This window comes from Aquarana catesbeiana, linkage group LG05, assembly GCF_042186555.1.
Source record: "Aquarana catesbeiana isolate 2022-GZ linkage group LG05, ASM4218655v1, whole genome shotgun sequence".
Lineage (NCBI taxonomy): Eukaryota > Metazoa > Chordata > Amphibia > Anura > Ranidae > Aquarana > Aquarana catesbeiana.
This window is the reverse complement of record NC_133328.1, coordinates 396545750-396564450: the sequence shown is the minus strand read 5'-3', so window position 1 is coordinate 396564450 and position 18701 is coordinate 396545750. Positions and strand designations below refer to the sequence as shown.

Sequence of the window (18701 nt, the reverse complement as noted above, 5' to 3'; positions counted from 1 at the left end):
CTGCCCCGTTTATAGTCCCGACGTACGTGTTTTACGTCACCGCGTATAGAACGATTGGATTTTCCGACAACTTTGTGTGACCGTGTGTATGCAAGACAAGTTTGAGCCAACATCCGTCGGAAAAAATCCTAGGATTTTGTTGTTGGAATGTCCGAACAAAGTCCGACTGTGTGTACGGGGCATAAGAAACTATATTGAAATTTGACGTCAAAATTAACACTGGTCTATAGTGCATGTTCATACCTCAATACCACAAATAACATATTAGATTTTTCACTCCAGCAGTATATAATGAGTTTGGAAATTGTAGAGAAATGTCAAGTAATGCATTACAATTTAATTACACCCATTAGATTTTAAACAACTAAAATATACTGGAGATTTAGTCAACTAAATACGACAAACAATCGCAGAAAACTAAAATGGGACTAAAACTAAAATGCCATTTTAGTCCTAAGACTAAAACTAAATTCGAAATCTGCTGCCAAAATTAAACACTGCTTCAGTAGCGTTAACCCTTTTTTGGCTGCTAGCGGGGGTTAAAACCGCCCTGCTAGCGGCCGAATAGCGGCGCTTTCCGCCGATGCCCAGGCGCTTTCAGTGTGAAAGGGCTCTGAATAGGGATGCGTGTTCCAGTAAAGGAAAAATGCAGCATGTTCTACTTTTCTTTTTCTGGAACTGGAAGCACTGGTTTGAACACCATATAAACCTACTTTCCATGCGTTTTTGATGCAGAAAAAAAAAATTTAAATAAATAAAAAGCGCACTGGCTCAGACTTTTTCTACAACCAGCCATGTGTCCATAGTCCATGTGTTTTCAGCTGTAAATATGTTCTAAGGCTCCATGCACACTAGTGTTTTTTTTTTTTTTTTTTAAGAAAAACACACACACACACACACACACACACACACACACACACACACACATTAGTAGCGTTCAGAAGCATTTCTGCTGGAAAAACGCTCCAGGAAACACTATAAAAAACTATTTTTCTGCTTCTAGATGCTGAAACTCAAAAACACTAATAGCCTAAAGTAGTATGCACAGACACATAGGATAACACTATTTAGCTTCTAGGAGCAAAAGAAAAAAAAAAAAAAAAAAAAAAAAACACCCCACCACACACACACGATGAAAAACGCTACTGCAAAACTCATTCTATAGCTTTCTACAGCTAACACTACTGGCGTTTACAATTGCCCAGTGTCTAAAAGGCATTAGAAAACATTTTTAAAAAATAAACGCATTTTCTTATTTATATTAGAAGGCTGTAAAGCATTGCACCCTCAATCAGCAGATCATGGGTGCAATCTCAGGCTCCTGCAGACTGTCTGGCCATACCTCATATGGGCAGGCAGTTACTGAATGACAGGAAGCATCAATAGACTACCTAGAGTGCTCATCTGGGTCCTGGTCGTTCATGGAGAACTGCAAGCCGTCAGCCATTGCATTTGTAGTTCTCCCATTTACAGTACTGTTCTTTTAAATTGTGACAGTGGGCTGCAGATCTTCTCCCCACACCCACCATCACAACGGGTCCTGGGGGGGCCCTTAAATCAGTAACATTTTACACTGGATACGGGTGTAACATTTCAGGAAAGGTGAACTTATCCTTTAGGGCCAATTCACACCACGTCCAGTGCTTTTTTTTTTCTCCATTAAAAAAGAAAAAAAAAAATAAAAAAATAAAAAACGCATAGAAAGTAGGTTATATGGTTTTTAATGGCATAGTTCACACCAGTGCGTTCCAGTTACAGAAAAAAAAACAAAACAAAAATGAACATGCTGCATTTTTCCCTGCACTGGAACGCTATAAAGAGCATCAAAAACACACTGACACACCCTTTTTTTAAAGTTAAGAGGGGGAAGAAAAAAAAAAAAAAAAAAGAAGAAACATACATGCAGAAAAGCATCTGGGACGCATAAGGATTGCGTTTCTAAGGCGTGAAGTGGTCCTTAAAGTCTCAGCCAAAACACATGTATATGCGGCTTTCATGAGCTCCCATTGAAACCTATGGGGCCAAAAAATGCACGACGCTCAAAAAGTGCCCCATGATGCATTGATGTGAACGGGCACCATAGAGAATGTGAAGTCCAATGTTGTGTCTGGCAGCACAACAGCAGTCACAGAAGTCTCACAGTGTGAATGAGGCCTTAGTGTAGATAAAGAACCTCCACTTTCTTCCCCCCCATATGCTTAACTTGATTTGCTCAGATTTGTGACATTTACCTTAATAACAATTGCTATAAAACAAAGAAACGTTTTAGTAAGGTATACATAATAATCAAAAGATCCAACTAGCTCAAGAAGTCTTGATTGCCCATCATAAAAAAGGTACTAAAATCCATCTTTGCATCATGTATATAGCAACAACCTTTTCATAGGGTCATTAATAAACGTAACCCACTGCTTTTCTTTGCAATGCATTATAAAAATCAGCTTCCAGCAGTGATAAATAATTCAGGATTCCAAACCAGAATACATACATGTATTATATACATGCTGAAAAGATTGCATTTGAGACAAAGCAGCAGACAGGCAGTCTTTTCTCCCTCAAACCAAGTCAGGCATTCTGGGACAGAAAGGTTTCAGGCATGTATATGCAACATACTTCTTGAAAAAACAGACTTATCTGGCACTCAGCACTGGAAAATAGCTCAGCGGTTTTTAAGGGAGGGAGTTTCCTGCTCTGCTGTACTTGTGTTTGTGAATGACCTATAATAACACAGTCTGGTATACGAGGTTACTACAGGGCAGACTTAGTGCTCCGCTATGCCCAGTATGTAGCAAACAATTAAATCGAAATGTCTTCTGCTTTACTGTAAGTTATTTGGATTTTTTTTAAACAATTTGATGTAAAAAATGTACTATTTTTAAGTTTATTGTTCATCCTAATGAACATTTCCAACAGGTACTTTGTGTAGCAAAGTGCTCTGTGACTTCTACCCAAAAATGCTTAAGGAAGCTGCCTGCCAAATAAGTGATGATAACAAAGTCTTGGGGGGGCAGGGGAGAACTCACCCAAGGAGGGGGGGGGGGGGGGGGGGGGGGGATTATATATATATATATATATATATATATATATATATATATATATATATATATATATATATATATACACATATATATATATATATACACATATATACACACACACACACACACACACACACACACACACACACACGTAGAGTTACCCTTTAAAGTAAAATTAAGGTCAGGGATAAGGGGCAAAGAAAGAAGAAAAGTGGACACCGCTAGTTTGTGCACACAGTGACCCACATTTTACTGTCTATTTGTAAAATGTGGCCCGTGGTATGGAGCCTGTGGCACCCCATGGGAGTTCTCTGCTTAAAGCAGACACACCAATTTGAGGAAAGCTCTCCTCCTGAAGCCAGAAGAAAGCAATGCACATTTGTAAAGCACATCACTGTGCTTTATAAATTGTATGGCAGGGTTTTTTTTTTAAGTAGCAGCATGACCACAATATAGCCATTTGCCTGCTTTTTAATTAGGACCCTAAATCAAGACACTTGTTTTCAACCCAACATCTTTATTTTATTTAAGGCATAACTATATTCACCACCACTACAGCAATGCAAAGTCCACAAGCTCCCACAGACAGCTTTCTTCCAGTTTCAGATTTTTGGCCATTTTGATTGGCCAAAGTTGGGATGACATCACTGTCACACCATGTGCAGGAGTTCATTGTTCTTAGCAGATGCTAAAATTGTACATCGAGCTGTGCGTGCGTAGCTCTGTGTGCATTGCAATTAAGCAGGTAGGAATACTTTACTGTTGAGAAGACATACTGTGGGTTATTTACAAAAGGAAAATCCACTTTGCACTACAAGTGCACTTGGAAGTGCAGTCACTGTAAATCTGAGGAGTAGCTCTGAAATGAGGGGAAGCTCATCCAATCATGTGCAAGCTAAAATGCTATTTTTTAAATTTTCCTTGCATGTCCCCCTCAGATCTACAGTGACTGCACATGTAGTGCAAAGTGGATACGCCTTTTGTAAATAACCCCCACTATGTTCCTTCTGCATTAAAAAAAAAAAAAAAAAAAAAAAAAGCCTGCCTGGTTGCAAACAGGAATATTGTAATTATACTGCATTTGTGTGTTCTAGTAATTGTTTCAGAATTACGGGGGGGTGGTTAGTGTAATTAACTTCAGGTATGTATTATAAAAAAAATTAAATGAACGAGTAAATCTAAAAACATTCACTGGCAACTGAGATGAAAATGTAAGCCAGCCTCCAGCATCAAAAGGAATTACACACACACACGTCTGATCACAGTGGTGTTTACCTGGTCTGCTCCTGGAGAATGAGATGGGGCTCCACAAAGAACTTGACTCGTAACTTCATTCTAAATGGAGCCAGGCCGTCCATCTGCTGAGATATTCGATTTCGCAGATTCAGCCATAAATTCTCTCCTTTGTTACCACTGAACTGTAAGCCGAAGTAATCCACTTCAATAATGCCCAGCCGCTTGCATACCTACAATTCAAGAAATAAAAGTTGTAAAAGGAGACTCATTTTCCTCCTAAAACATAACATCCTGAAAGACAGCCAACATCCTTAAGGCCCCATGTACATGAGACGCTGAGGCAAAGTCCTCTGAACAAATTTTTTTGACAACTTGAAACCTGCGTTTAAAACGCCCGTTTAGCTGCGTTTGCGTCTAGAAGCGTTTATTAAAATTACCTCAAGACCCTCCCCAAGCTCAAAAAACAAGTTAACTATTTCAGCCATTTTGACCAGAGAGTAGCAGCAGCAGCAGAGAGCAGTTGTCTACTTGTATTTGCCTCTATTTCTGTGCTTTTTTTTCTGCAATGGATCCCATAATGAGCATGTGTGAGGAAATGCTCCTGACATTGCTCTTGAGGCTAGAATGACGTAGAAAATTGTGTGAGGTCCAGAGTCAGAGTTCATCGCTATTGGACCCATCCTTTGATTGCGCAGCGAATGTCGGGAGGATACTTTGTAAACATGTACGTACAGCTGCGTACCTACCCCGTCAAAATGTTTTAATTTCACACACATGTCCATTGCCACATTTGACCTTCTACTTGAAAAAGTACGAAAAAAAATAATATTATAATATACCGTATTTATCGGCATATAACATGCACAGGCGTATAACACGCACATTCATTTTAAGAGGGAAGTTTCAGGAAAAAAAAAAAACTTACATTTTAAATAAGGAACTTTGAAGCAAAATAAGAGTCAGTGCCCATCTGCAGCCTCACCATTGCCATCAATGCAGCCTGATCAATGCCCACCTGCAGCCTCACCATTGCCATCAATGCAGCCTGATCAATGCCCACCTGCAGCCTCGCCATTGCCATCAATGCAGCAGCCTCGCCATTGCCATCAATTGACTTCCTATTACAGAGGCTGCCAAGTAAACAAGAGATTCTCACTGTATGTAATCTGATGGCACTCGCCCCCCGTTGCTTCAGAGGCAGCTGAAATTGAAGTATTGGCGTATAACACGCACACGCTATTTGCACCCGATTTTCATGGTGAAAAAGTGAGTGTTATACGCCAATAAATACAGTAATATAAATATGTATAGAATCATTGCAAGTAATTAAAACATTAACTTTTTTTAATGTTTTTTCATTGTTTTCCCATCATATTTTTGTCTTTTCAGGTCTAATATAGGGCACCTTTTAAAAACGCTTATAAACGAAAATGCGTCTAAACGCGGGCCCCCACGTTAAGCTGCCTTTGGTGTCTGAAGCGTGGACATCTTCTGTGTCTGAACCCATTTTTTTTTGCTTCCAAAGCAAAGCTGTTAAACGCAACTGCAAAAAAAAAAAAAAAAAAGGCAATAAACGAGACTGTGTACATGGTCACATAGGAGAACATTGAAGGATTTCGTTGGCAGTTGAAAAAAGCGTCCAACTGCCTCTGAACGCGCGTTTAACAGCGTCCCGTGTACATGGGGCCTAAGAGTACAGCTCATACCTCCAAAGTCTTTAATATTTTAATAAAATGCTTTGAGTAAAAATAGTTTGTGATTTCAGATACATTAATAATTTAGTTTATTCAGCATGAAATGGAGCTTTGTTGTGTAGCACGAGGCTGTATATTCTGCAATATTTACATTTTTGGTAAACTCATTCAATGAATCCAAGCTCTGCAAACGGAGAGAACATGCACGGCATTGATGCATTCACACAATCTCACAATAACCATGAGATAAAACAAAGTTCAGGAATATTCCTTTATCCCATTGTTTTGCAAATCTTTTTACACTACAAACTGTATGATTGAATCGGTTCTGATATCGCCGTTTTACTAACTTGACAGCTTAATATTCTAAGAAGGAAGCCTTCATTTTGTTTGCAAATATTAAATATTCTAACTACCAGCAAGAATGAGTCCTTACATTTAAAGAGCACCTGTCATTTCAGATACATAATGGCAGCGCCTGTTAGCGGGCATCCACATCCCTCACCTTGTTGTGTCACTGCCACATCACCAGCTGTCCCATCAAAGTTAACGGGACTGTTGGCGAGTAAACAGCGGGTCAGAGGAAGAGCTGCTGCGGGACAGAGATGACAGCTGCACTTTAAAAATGATTAGGTCTTTTTATTAGTGATTTAAATCAAATCCACCCTGAAATGAACACATGACACTTTGTAGCAGAGCTTAGGGAAATCTTTTACATAAATGGTAAATCATACATGGATCAAATTTTGGCCATTTCAGCAGCATGTATGGGCACCCTGGTTGTACATAAGTTTATTCTACCAATCAACATCTATACAATTCGGCCTGTCAACAATGTTACTTCATATTTAACCAGTGCAACAGTTCTTTGGCCAACTGACAACTAGTAATGCATTTAAAAAGACTTACAGCTTGCAGAAGAAGCTAGAGGCTGCGGGGAGATTTGTCACGTCATTACATCATTTCCGGGCTAGGTGAGAGCGAGGGTTGAAGCGCAAGCCAGGTGTAAAACGAGGCTTGCACCACACGCCGGCACGGGAATCACATGGTGCCATCCCTACACCCATTACTAACTGCTGGAATAGCTTGGTGCCGGCTCACGGGCACCTTGAAATGTGAGCGTAACATCTTTTTCTTAACTTAGCACAAATAAATATTTTTTTCATACTGCGTAATGATCGCTGTCTGTTTCTCATGAGGAGGACATGGTCCTTATATAGCGCATTGGGGTCAGCAAAGATACGGTGCAGGTGGAGTGGTTATCCTTACTAAATGAACCAAAAGGCGCAGTGTTCATTGGCATCTGGTGAGTGGCTAATCCAGGTGGTGGTGCTCCTGTCACAAAAGTGGTGAAGGGGTCACGAAGAGTCACGGATAATACACGTTGTAAAGGAAGAATTTATAGATACCTCTGCAACTACTGCACATTATAGTTTGGTTATAAAAGGTCATATCAATTTTTGCATTTATTTATGTTGAAATGTATTTAGGATATATTTAGCAGGGTGGACAATTGGGGCACTATTGCATGTAATATAGGATTTTGGGGGAGGCATGATGTTTGTGCAGGTATGTAAGTAAAGTAGCACATTCAACACATTTTTTCCGATTTTTTCACCTAGTGGTGTCTTTTTTGATTGCAGCAACTTTATAAGAATATTTTTATGAATTTTTTTTTTTTTTTTTGCGCCCCGGTGACACATATATGCTCATTTGTAAGAAAAAAGGAACCTACTTTTTTTTTTTTTTTTTTTTTTTTTTTTTTTTTAACTGCAAAAGCAGTGGGGGGAGAAAAAAACATTTTTGCTTAAGTCTTACAAACAGACAAGCTGCTACATGTTCAACCTATTCCACAAAAGTGCAAATATGTCCTCAAACAAACAAATCATTGCACCACTGTGTTAACATGAACAGTATGAATTACGAGACTATACTAGGCCAACAACCTTGTTTAAAAAGAAATGTTGATAACAGATTCAAATGTGACTGGTATTTGTTTGCCTCAAGATACCGGGTATATTGTGCAACTATTAAAGAACGATAGAGACTTTACCCGTTACCTTTAAATCATTTTTTAAACCAGGAGGCAATGCCATTAAACCCCCAACTATATGTAAGATGGATGATCTGATGCATTATAGATATGGCCAGTCCTTACCAGGAGAACACAGGGGGTTATTGCTAGCGGCTATAACAGCCACTAATAACCACATGTGAAATCATATAGGCTGGTTGTACCCAAGTTGATCACCCTGGGTACATTCAGTCTGCCTATACATTCAAATCTCAGCCAGTTCCTGCTGATCAAGCAGATTTTCAATCCATCTATGGCTGGCTTAAGGGACATTTTTCCACACTTGACTCCTAATTGGTTTTGCGAAGGGTTCCCTGAGACCAGAATTTAATTACAACCTATCAGATCACCGCTTCAACAAAAGTGGATTTTAAAAGGGCAAGTCCACAAAACAACTGCATTTTCAAGTGCACACCTCCCCCAAAAGCGATAGGTTTGTATGGGTAAACAATTGTAGGTTGAAATCAGACTGGGTTTTTTTTAATAGAACTTGGAAGCTCCAGTTGGAGGACCTTCCCAACAGAGTGCCAAGCTTTGTTCCCCATGTGAAGAACATGACCTTCCTATAGCAATTTGGGGGGGGGGCGCATTTTACTCTGCTGAATGCTCAGAGATAGATTAGCATGCCTGGCAGCTTGAGTGTCAAGGTCTTTGGAGATAGGTTGACCCTCTTTTAAAGCTCATGAGCCAGTACTTATCCTTCAATAAGGAATCCTAGGTATTTATAAAAGACCAGACACATTGTAGTGCCAAACTACAGTTATCTGTTTTAGACTGCATCCAGCTACTCTAGTAAAGACAGATAAACAGACGAATAGCAAGACAGATATCTGTGGAGTCAGAATTCACTGTGTTCTAATACATGAATTTCTGTTACAACTCCTCAGACAGCTGCTAGATGCTAAACATTGTAACATTGTTTCACAAAGCCATTACTGGCAAAAAGTAAGCCTACATTGGACAGTGCAAAAGGTCTAAATCAGCCAATAGCACTTTCTTTGGGTGCGGAAATTAAAGCCATGTACTTCCAACAGGATAAAAAGAGATGGAAGTGCTTCCCGAAAGACACCAAATTTCAAACATAACATGAAGACTTCTGCGCTATCTCCTCCCAAACCAGGTCCATCTAACAGGTTTCACCCATCATGGGCTTAAACCTCTGCAATTAAGCCCATGAATGTTTGGTGTGGTGTGGGAAGGGACAGAGCTGAAGTGGAGTGGCTTTTGGTATGCGCTTCTATCTCTCCCTTTTATCCTGTTGATGAACGGGCAAGACGAGCCCTTGGGGAGCTGCACCCGGTAGGGAGTGAATCAGAGTCTTCTGTCTACGGAGCTTGGAGCAGTGCTTTGTGTTTGTCAGCCATACACTTGTAACAGAGTCAGGATGATAGAACATTCAATACATGCAATTTCCAGTAGATGCTTCATATGTATGCCTGGGTGCGACAGCACTGAAGCAGAAGAAGTTGACTAGGTTCAGAAGGAGCTACCTTAAAAGTGATTTTTCCTTCAAAGCAGTAGATCCAGGGTTGAAATAAGGTATGCAGCCCCTGTTCTGGTCCTAGCTGGCAAGGAAATGCTCACCGGGTGGCAATTCTTGGAGGTGTACAGAGGAGCGTCTAGTATAAAAGTAAGTACTAATACTTATGTTCATGAATGAAACATCTGTCAATAAAGGCAAATGTCCTCTGACAGCTGACTACTCAAGCCCTGAAAAAGTTTTGGGGGGGGGGGGGGGGGTTGTGTGAAGGCCTTTTTGTCTCCGAAACTCATTGGCTGCTTTTGCCGTTTTAAAAAAGTACCCAGGCACTCCTTGGTACACATACAAGAGTAATGAATAGTATCAATTTTCTAGCACAGCCTGAACATATGACCCATATGCTATGTCCACTGATTGGAAGGTTTACAGTGTTTGTTACCCCAACATTTCAGATTCCTGATGTGCCTGCTGTACCATGTACTTGTATGAAAAAGTATCCTGCCCTTTGTATTGTTTCCTGTATGTGAAATTCCTGATATTCCTGCCAGTCCCCTTGCATTGCAAATTAAAAAAAAAAAAAAAAAAAAAAAACTGACCACACTGTGGTCAGTTCTTTTAGCCATGTTGGGAACTCAGTGTACTCTCCTCCAATAGAAAAACTTGTCCTGATACGCCCCCACTGCACAGCCATTCACTGGCAAGCTCAGTGTACTGTTGCTCCTCCCCCAGCTCTTTTGCAACTGAGAACAGAGGGGATAGGATAGGATAATCTCCTTTCCATTTTAAAACTCAATGGGTTGTTTTACAAGGTGATAATGTACAATCACTTTAGAGGACTTCTATTAATGAATGAGCATTTAAAAATATGGAGCAGAATATTTAATTGGCATTTTCAACCCTTAGACTTATGGTATAAAATATAGCCACCAGCTGTCATTTTGTTTTCCTGCAATGGCCACAGAAAGAAGTTACCCAAGGTCTCAGGTTACTATAGATTAGAGCTGCACGATTAATCGCCAAGAATCTTTATCGCAATCTTGACTAAAGTGTTTCAGGATTGCAAAGATTTCTCTCTGCTTTTCTGAAGCCACAGCATCAAAAGAAAAGAAGAAAAAAAAACGGGCAGTCTGCCAAGAATCAAAACATTCTTTATCAGTTGAACTTAAGTATAAAACAGTGTAACAATTTGTCAATGCAATAGACTGTGTAAGTGAAAAAAGTTTAACCACTAAACTTTTGACAGTTGTTGGTTTCAAGTTAAAATCTTTTTTTTTTTTTTTTGTATAATATGAAAGATTTTACATTGCGATCTTTTTATTCTAAGAAAAAAATGGTGATTCTCATTTTGGCCAGAATCCTGCAGCTCAGTATATAGATCGTAAATGTTCCTAGTACAGTTGCCTTTCTTGACTCATTAAAGCTAAACACCAGTTATAGAACTTTATTTTTCAAAGTGTGAGATTCTTTCAGCCAAGTCCAAAAGGGATTTGCAAATTATGGCCACACGGCTAAAATAAGATCCTTATCCTTGTCTTACTTGTGAATTGACCTAAACGCACATAAGGTAGCTTGTTATAGTATAGTGTCTTTAGACTGATACCATCACCTTGCCCAATCAGGACAAAGTGACATTGTGGTAAAGGGTTCCATACAGTTAGATGCCCTTCACCAGCGCATTCTGGCCGTTTCTCCCTCTATCACAGCTGGTAACAATACAGATGCTTCTGTGTATGGTGGAGCACAAACATAACATGAACGAGGGAGTGATGTCACTGCACCACTTGGCATCCAACACAAGCCTACTCTAGGGACTTTAGTGGTGGCTGTAAAGGTCAATATAACTGATCAGGGATGGAGGTGGTGGGGCCTTTACAAAGACACTTTCTTTTCATTGAATGGCCAACCTGTTGATAAAAATAAAGTCTTAAAATGAACAGGTTGACTAAAAAAAAAAATCCAAATGAAAGCCCCCTGAAAAAAGAAGAAAAGGTTCTCTAATGCCGTGTACACACGACCGAACTGAACGGCAGACTTTGTCCGGCGGACTTTCCGAATGAACGGACTTGCCTACATAGATCAACCAAAGTCCGATGGATTTGTACGTGATGACTTACGACCGGACTAAAACAAGGAAGTTCATAGCCAGTAGCCAATAGCTGCCCTAGCGTCGTTTTTTTCCATCAGACTAGCATACAGACGAGCGGACTCTAGTGCGTCGGAAAGGTTTGAAACATGTTTCATTTCTAGGTCTGTCAAATTTTTGGGGTAAAAAAAAAGTCTGCTGGTGCCCACACACGATCGAATTGTCCGACGGACTCCGGTCCGCCATACCAAGTATGCCGTAAAGTCTGGTCGTGTGTACGCGGCATAAGGCAGGTAAAGAATCCAAACAATTTTTAGATGAAGCAAACTTATGGCAGTCCTCAATTCTCACGTGAGATTTACCTAAAATTTAGGAACTCCAAGCAGTCAAACTCCAGTCTCCAATAATCCCTTGGCTGTTTTTTTATTTATTTCTTCCTTATTACTGTTACCAGGAATAGCGTTGGAAACTGACCCCCTGAAATCGAAGTAAAAACTCAAAGCTGAGCAATCCGACTACCCCAAGATCATATTTGAGCCTCTCATTTCACTTTAACCTACCAATACCATGAATCAGTCTGCGGTCATGTTCTTCTGGTGTCTACCTACTGTGAACAGGTGGATAGCTTCAATATTACAAGTATCACCAGAAAAATGCAAGATAATAAAAATTCTTCGCTATTAATTTTTAACAATATACCTTTGGACGTTTTAAGAAAAAGAAAAAAAAAAAAAAAAAAAAAGTGTCTTTTGCTGTTAAAGAATGCCTCCCCAACATTTCATCTCCAAGATATGTGCCTACAGTACTTGTAATAACATATCCTGTCATATTTGTATCACTTCTTGTGTGAAATACTAGGTGATCCTGCCAGTACCTGCCTTCCTATTTCAAGCTGACCACGCTAGGCATGAGAGCACATCCCTCCCAGTGTGGTCAGTTTTCTGTCTGTGCTGGGAGAACAGTCTGCCTGTCCTCCAATGGCCAACACTTGTGCTGACAAGCCCCACCCCTTCACTGGGAGGATCAGTGTACTACTGCTTCTCCATCCTTATGGATAAGCCCCTTATGCAGCTGAGAACAGATTATGTGATCACCTATTAAGAGGAAAAAAAAAAAAAAAAAAAAAAAAGGAGGAAGGAAGGAGATATATATCCATCTATAATTTAGACACACAAAATGTTTTGCCTTTCATTTCTAATCTAATCTGAATGAGTTCTTTTACAAGCTAAGGGTTCACATACTTCTATACTTTAATACACCGACAATGGATGCTGAAAGGATGCACTGAACTCCAGTAACCTTGTGAAAGTTCTCCATCAAGATTCTTTGCAATGTCAAGTGAAGTCAGCAGACAAGTGCAATAAGCGCTGAATAAACTTGAAAACACATGAATCACTGAGGAAATAGAATATATGTCTGCCCAGAAAAAGTGAGATCACTGCATGCCAACCGTTTGGAGAGTTTAAAGTTCACTTGTTTTGTATCTAGAACAAAGAAACGCCAACTGAAAATTAAAGTGGTTCTAAAGGCTTGAGGGTTTTTTACCTTCATACATTCTATACACAAAGGTAAAAAAAGGCTGTGCACAGCAACCCCCAAAGCCCCCCCCCCCCCCAATACTTACCTGAGCCCCACCTCGATCCAATGATATGCATGAGCGCCTCAGATCTCTGGGGACTCTCACTCCACATTGGCTGAGGCAGCAGTAGCAGCCATTGGCTCCCACTGCTGCCAAAGCCAGTGAGCCAATCAGGAGAGGGAGGTGAATTGTTCTTGTGTGAATGGACATGTGGAGACGTGGCTCAGGAGCAAGCCTGGTCTGGAGGCACTTGGCGGGAGGGAGGGGCCAAGAGAGCCAGCGAGGGACCCGAGAAGTTAAGGATCTGGGCTGCTCTGTGCAAAACCATTACATAGAGCAGGCAAATCTGTTTATTTAAAAAAATAAACAAACTTTGATAATCGCTTTGAGAACATCCTGGATGTTTGTCTCATTTTTGTCTAAAATGTTAAAAATTGAAAACTTGCTTCCGGTGATTAAGCCCTGGTTCACATTGCAGCGATTTGATTTGCATGAAAAAAAAAAAAATAAATAATCGTCAGCAATTACCAGCAATGGCACCATCCAAATCGGTGCAACGCCACACCGATTCCCAAAAGTAGTTTCTGTGCTACTTTTGGCAACTTGGGGGTGTGATTTCCATAGACATCTGTGCAGAGACCGGCACCGATGTCCCTGAAATCCTCCCCGAAGTCGGGACTGACAAATGTGGGAATCAAATTGTGCGAGTTCAGCTGAACTCACAAGATTTCATTCCCACTGTCAGTGTGAACCAGGGCTAAACAGGAAACGTGCGTTTAGGTATTCACTATTAAATGAAATAGAAGAATGATCAATGGAAACATGAATCTGCTGCAACATTTTCCTAGCTGATCCTTCTCAGGGGTTGTGCAACCTGTGAGGCCTGACAACACACATTGCTAATGTAACAAAGTAGCAAAGATAAGAAGTATGTAAAAACACCATTATTCATAGCGTCAATATTACACCTGTCATCTAGTTACTTTCATTTATGTAAAGATAGATATAGATATAGATATAGATATAGATATAGATATAGATATAGATATAGATATAGATATAGATATAGATATAGATATAGATATAGATATAGATATAGATAGATAGATATAGATAGATATAGATAGATATAGATAGATATAGATAGATATAGATAGATATAGATAGATATAGATAGATATAGATAGATATAGATAGATATAGATAGATATAGATAGATATAGATAGATAGAGATAGATAGAGATAGATAGATAGATAGATAGATAGATATTTTTTTCCCCAAATGGGACTGATGTGCTGCAAGCATTCAGCTCCACTAACTTGAATAGGCAAGTTTGACAGGCGGTGCTACCACAACATGACATGCTGCATTTAAAGTGTTACTAAACCCAGGACCCTGCATTCACTATATCTGGTCTCCCACAGTACACACTGTAACTTGCCACAAAGCATTGCCACATGTGAACAGCCCATTCTGGCTGTATGGTAGGCATTAAGTGGGCAGTAAAACTGCAGCTTAACTGCCTATTTTTAGAGAACAAATAAAATTAGGATTAAAATTAGAGATAGAAAAAAAAATAAAAATAATAAATAAATCTCTCTAGGGTTTTAACCCTTCAAAAAAATAAATAAATACATCTGTTTTTCCTACAGTTTTGAGAACATTGTTCAGAAACCAATGCAAGAACAAACATTGCATGAAGAAGCATATTTGCATATGGAAAACATTTCATCTCATCTGTTTGCTCATAGATTGCAATGAGCTGAAAGATGGCCTAAAAAAAATGCTGTGTATGGCAACAGGGATCACTAAAATATTATGGTGAAAAGGGAATCTTGTACAACCCTGCTTTGTCCAATTAAACATTACGATAAAATACATGTATGCTAGATTATAGCGTAATTAAATCCATATGAAAAAAAAAATTGATTTTTGAAAATGTAGGGTCTTTTTTTTTTGTGGTTTTTAGATCTCTATCCATGCATAGCTCACATTTCTGTAGCCACTTTAGGAATATGTACCTATGGCTGTTCTGTAGATGTGAGTCTTACAGATAGAAGGAAGCTGCTTGCATTCTCTCACTTATTTTACCCTGTGCAATTTCACTGCAGAATATAATCAAATAGAATATATATATGCTGTAATGGGTTGTTTGACTTCTGTTCCATTCACCAAAATGATTGAGTAACAGGTGAGATACCATCCAGGAATGGGGGAAGCAGAAGTGAAAATAAAAGCAGTGATGAATTACTCAACATTCAAACACCGACAACAAAAACCAGGCCAGTCATCAACAAGGTAATGTATACAATGTACGGAACTTGGGAGTACAAACCAAAGCTGTGATCAGTGCAGGGACCCCAGGACTATTCTAGTGGGCCTATTCTCTCACCCTGCCTGGATGACATGTAAACAGTATATGATATATACAGACATATGTGAAGGAAGAGGGAGGGGGCAATTCTGGACAGATATAAACATATCATGTATACAGGTGTAGACACGGTGGGGTTTTCATTCCTGGAGGATATATAAACATTATATGATGTATACAGACACATTAGTTGTGGGGGAGGGTCATTCCTGGCAGACAGGTAAACATTGTAATGTACATATGCCCTGATCCCAGGCTCTGATGTGTGTACATGCAGATATATAGAGAATACATGGTGTATACAGGTGTACAGCCACATCAGCCTTGGGGGAGAAGAGGGTTACTACTCCTCAGACATGTATACATTACATATTGTACAGATCTATACACATAAGATGTATACAGGTGTATAGACACAACAGCCTCACACAGGTGGGGAGGGGGCAGTCCTGGCAGATATGTAAACACATGGTGTACAGACCCATCAACCCCAGGGGGCTGATAGGTACGCATTACATGGTGTACAGATATATGGGGGGCCCTGGTAGATCACCTGCACAGACACATCAGCTTGGGGATGAGGGGGGGGGGGCACCTCTCAAGCAGTATTTGGGGGGGGGGGGGGGGAAGAGGCCTCTCTGGCAGTATTAGGGAGTAGGGGGTCCTCTAGCAGTATTGGGGAAAGAGGGGGGCCTCTCCAGCAGTATTGTGGGGGCCCTAAAGCAATATTGGGGGAGGGCTCTCTGGCAGTACTGGGGGTCCTCCCTGCAATATTGGGGAGTAGGGTGGGTCCTCTGTGGCAGTATTGGGGACTCCCATTAGCAGTATCAGGGGACGGGGGCTCCCACCAGCACTTGGGGGGGGGGGTCTCCAGCAGCATTGGGGGGGGGGGGTTTGCTCCCACTAGCAGCATTTGGGGGGGCTCCCACTAGCAGTATTGGGGGGGGGGCTCTCCTATCTATACACAGAATTATAGAGAGTTGAAGCCAGCAGAGAAGTATGGGGGGGGGGTCTTGTACTCTGAGTCCTCCATTATTTAGGGGGTGTAAAGTAAAGAGTCCGGTCAGCACCCTATGAAGGTCCTTACCTGGGTCAGACAGTCCTCTCCATTCGCCTTGGCATCCACCTCCACCTCCATGACCACCGCATCCGGCCTCGTCACATAGCACAGCATGGTACAATGAGGGGGTCCTCTGTCGTCTCCTCCGCTGTAGTCTCTGTGAGTCCTGTGATAACAGAGCCCGCTAATATAAGGCGCAGGATCCTGGAGCGCCCCGGTCACTGTCCGAGCCCCCCCTATGGACAGGAGCATGTAGAGGGAGCGCAGGAAGGCGCCTGAGAGCAGCCACCTCCGCACAGGGAATGGTGGGGGCCAATCACACAGTCCCTCTTCTCACTGCACATAATCCCTCCCACCAGCCTAGTAACGCCCTCTCCCGCTCATTGGTTCGCTGACAGCTGGGCATGTGCAAGTGAGTCCCTGTGGTCCCGCCCCCAGCAGACGCCAGCCGCCTGCTCACCTTCCAGCGGGAGATCCAGCTGAGCCGGTGCGGAGTGAGGAATTCTCTGTACCTGATGGCTGCATTCCCTCCACCTGACTGAAGGGGGAGCCGCCTGATTCTCTAGGGCTGGTGGCTTGTTTGTAAAGTTTATCTAAGTTTGGATGGAGTGGTGGTGAGGGGGTTAAATGTACACACAATCAGAAGCGATCGTCCGATAATCTGATAGTATGCATCCAGAGCCGATCAGGACAGTTCATCTGATATATGAAAGAAAACACCGAATATGTTCCTGTGCGATTTTCATCCACTCAGTTTTTATCCGAAAATGCAAATACAATACAATACAATACAATACATTTCATCTCTTCTGAATTTGTATTCTGTCCTACGAGAATCTTCGTAACTTTAGTAACCTCTTCGTTTTCCATATGAGACCAGCATGCAAAAAACAAAACCGTCCCATAATCTCATTGTGTGTACCAGGCTTTAGACGTCTCGCACACGGAGGTCAGTCGTTTTTATATTTTGTTATTGTATTATTATTATTTTTTTTTACAATATTATTTTTTTATTATTTTTTTACAATATTATTTTATTATTATTTTTTTTACAATATTCTTTTTTTACAATATTATTTTATTATTATTTTTTTACAATATTCTTTTTTTACAATATTCTTTTTTTATTATTTTTTATTACAATATTCTTTTTTATTATTTTTTTTTTACAATATTCTTTTATACAATATTCTTTTTTTTATTATTATTATTATTTTTTTTTTTTTTTACGATATTCTTTTTTACAATATTCTTTTTTTACAATATTCTTTTTTACAATATTCTTTTTTATTATTTTTTTTTTTACAATATTCTTTTTTACAATATTTTTTTTTACTATTTTTACAATTTTTTTAGTTGCCCTATTGGGGTGCTTTGGTGAGATATCGGGGTTCTAAATAGAGCTCTAATGTTTCACCTTTGAAACAAAGAAAGGGGATCAAAGAGGAGCCCCCCCCCCCAAAAAAAAAATTCAGTAGCTACAAATCGTGTGTATAGCAGGATATCTGCGCTAAAACCCAATAAACAAACAAAACCGTACCTATATATTTAAAAAATATATATCAAATATATGTATAAAAAGAACGGTGCTGCATCTAAAAAAAAAACAAACTAAATAGTCAGATTGTAAACGTGTGTATATATAATATTATGTGCTATAAAAAGTGCTAAGATGCGAATACAAATATATAAAAGAAAACATTAAACCTGTGTAGTCCAAAAGAGTGCTTAACCCAATGTGAATAACCAGGACGAACTTCTCAGAAGAACAAACGATTGTTCTGTTCATCATTAGTAAGCTTACCAGATGTGATGGATCTCAGATTATAGAGATCAATATAGGCACACACAGGAAAGGATCACTTGGCCAAAGAAGTTGTATCCACTGATTTTTCCAATAACGGGATCCCTCCTCCTATAGCGGTTTTTCTCAGCTGAAATACTCCTCTCAGGACCTTCTAGTAGGATAGATTCCTCCAAGGGATGTATTTATGGAATGGAAAGAAGAGTCAGTACTCAAATTTAAAAAAGGTATTTATTCTTAAAACATCATAGACACTGACATCCAAAGAAAACGGCAT

At 40.1% G+C, this 18701-nt stretch overlaps 1 protein-coding gene across 1 annotated transcript in view; it reads right to left on the bottom strand.

The window, feature by feature from the left end:
* Nucleotides 1–16974, bottom strand: part of MYLIP (myosin regulatory light chain interacting protein) — a 39158-nt gene extending 22184 nt beyond the window's left edge. The window contains exons 1-2 of the mRNA XM_073631100.1: nucleotides 16648–16974; nucleotides 4314–4504 (exon numbers count right to left, since the gene is read on the bottom strand). Coding sequence (XP_073487201.1) covers nucleotides 4314–4504; nucleotides 16648–16872 — 416 coding nt within the window. The 5' untranslated portion in view covers nucleotides 16873–16974. The remainder of the gene's footprint in view (nucleotides 1–4313; nucleotides 4505–16647) is intronic.
* Between the last annotated feature and the right edge of the window lie 1727 nt (nucleotides 16975–18701).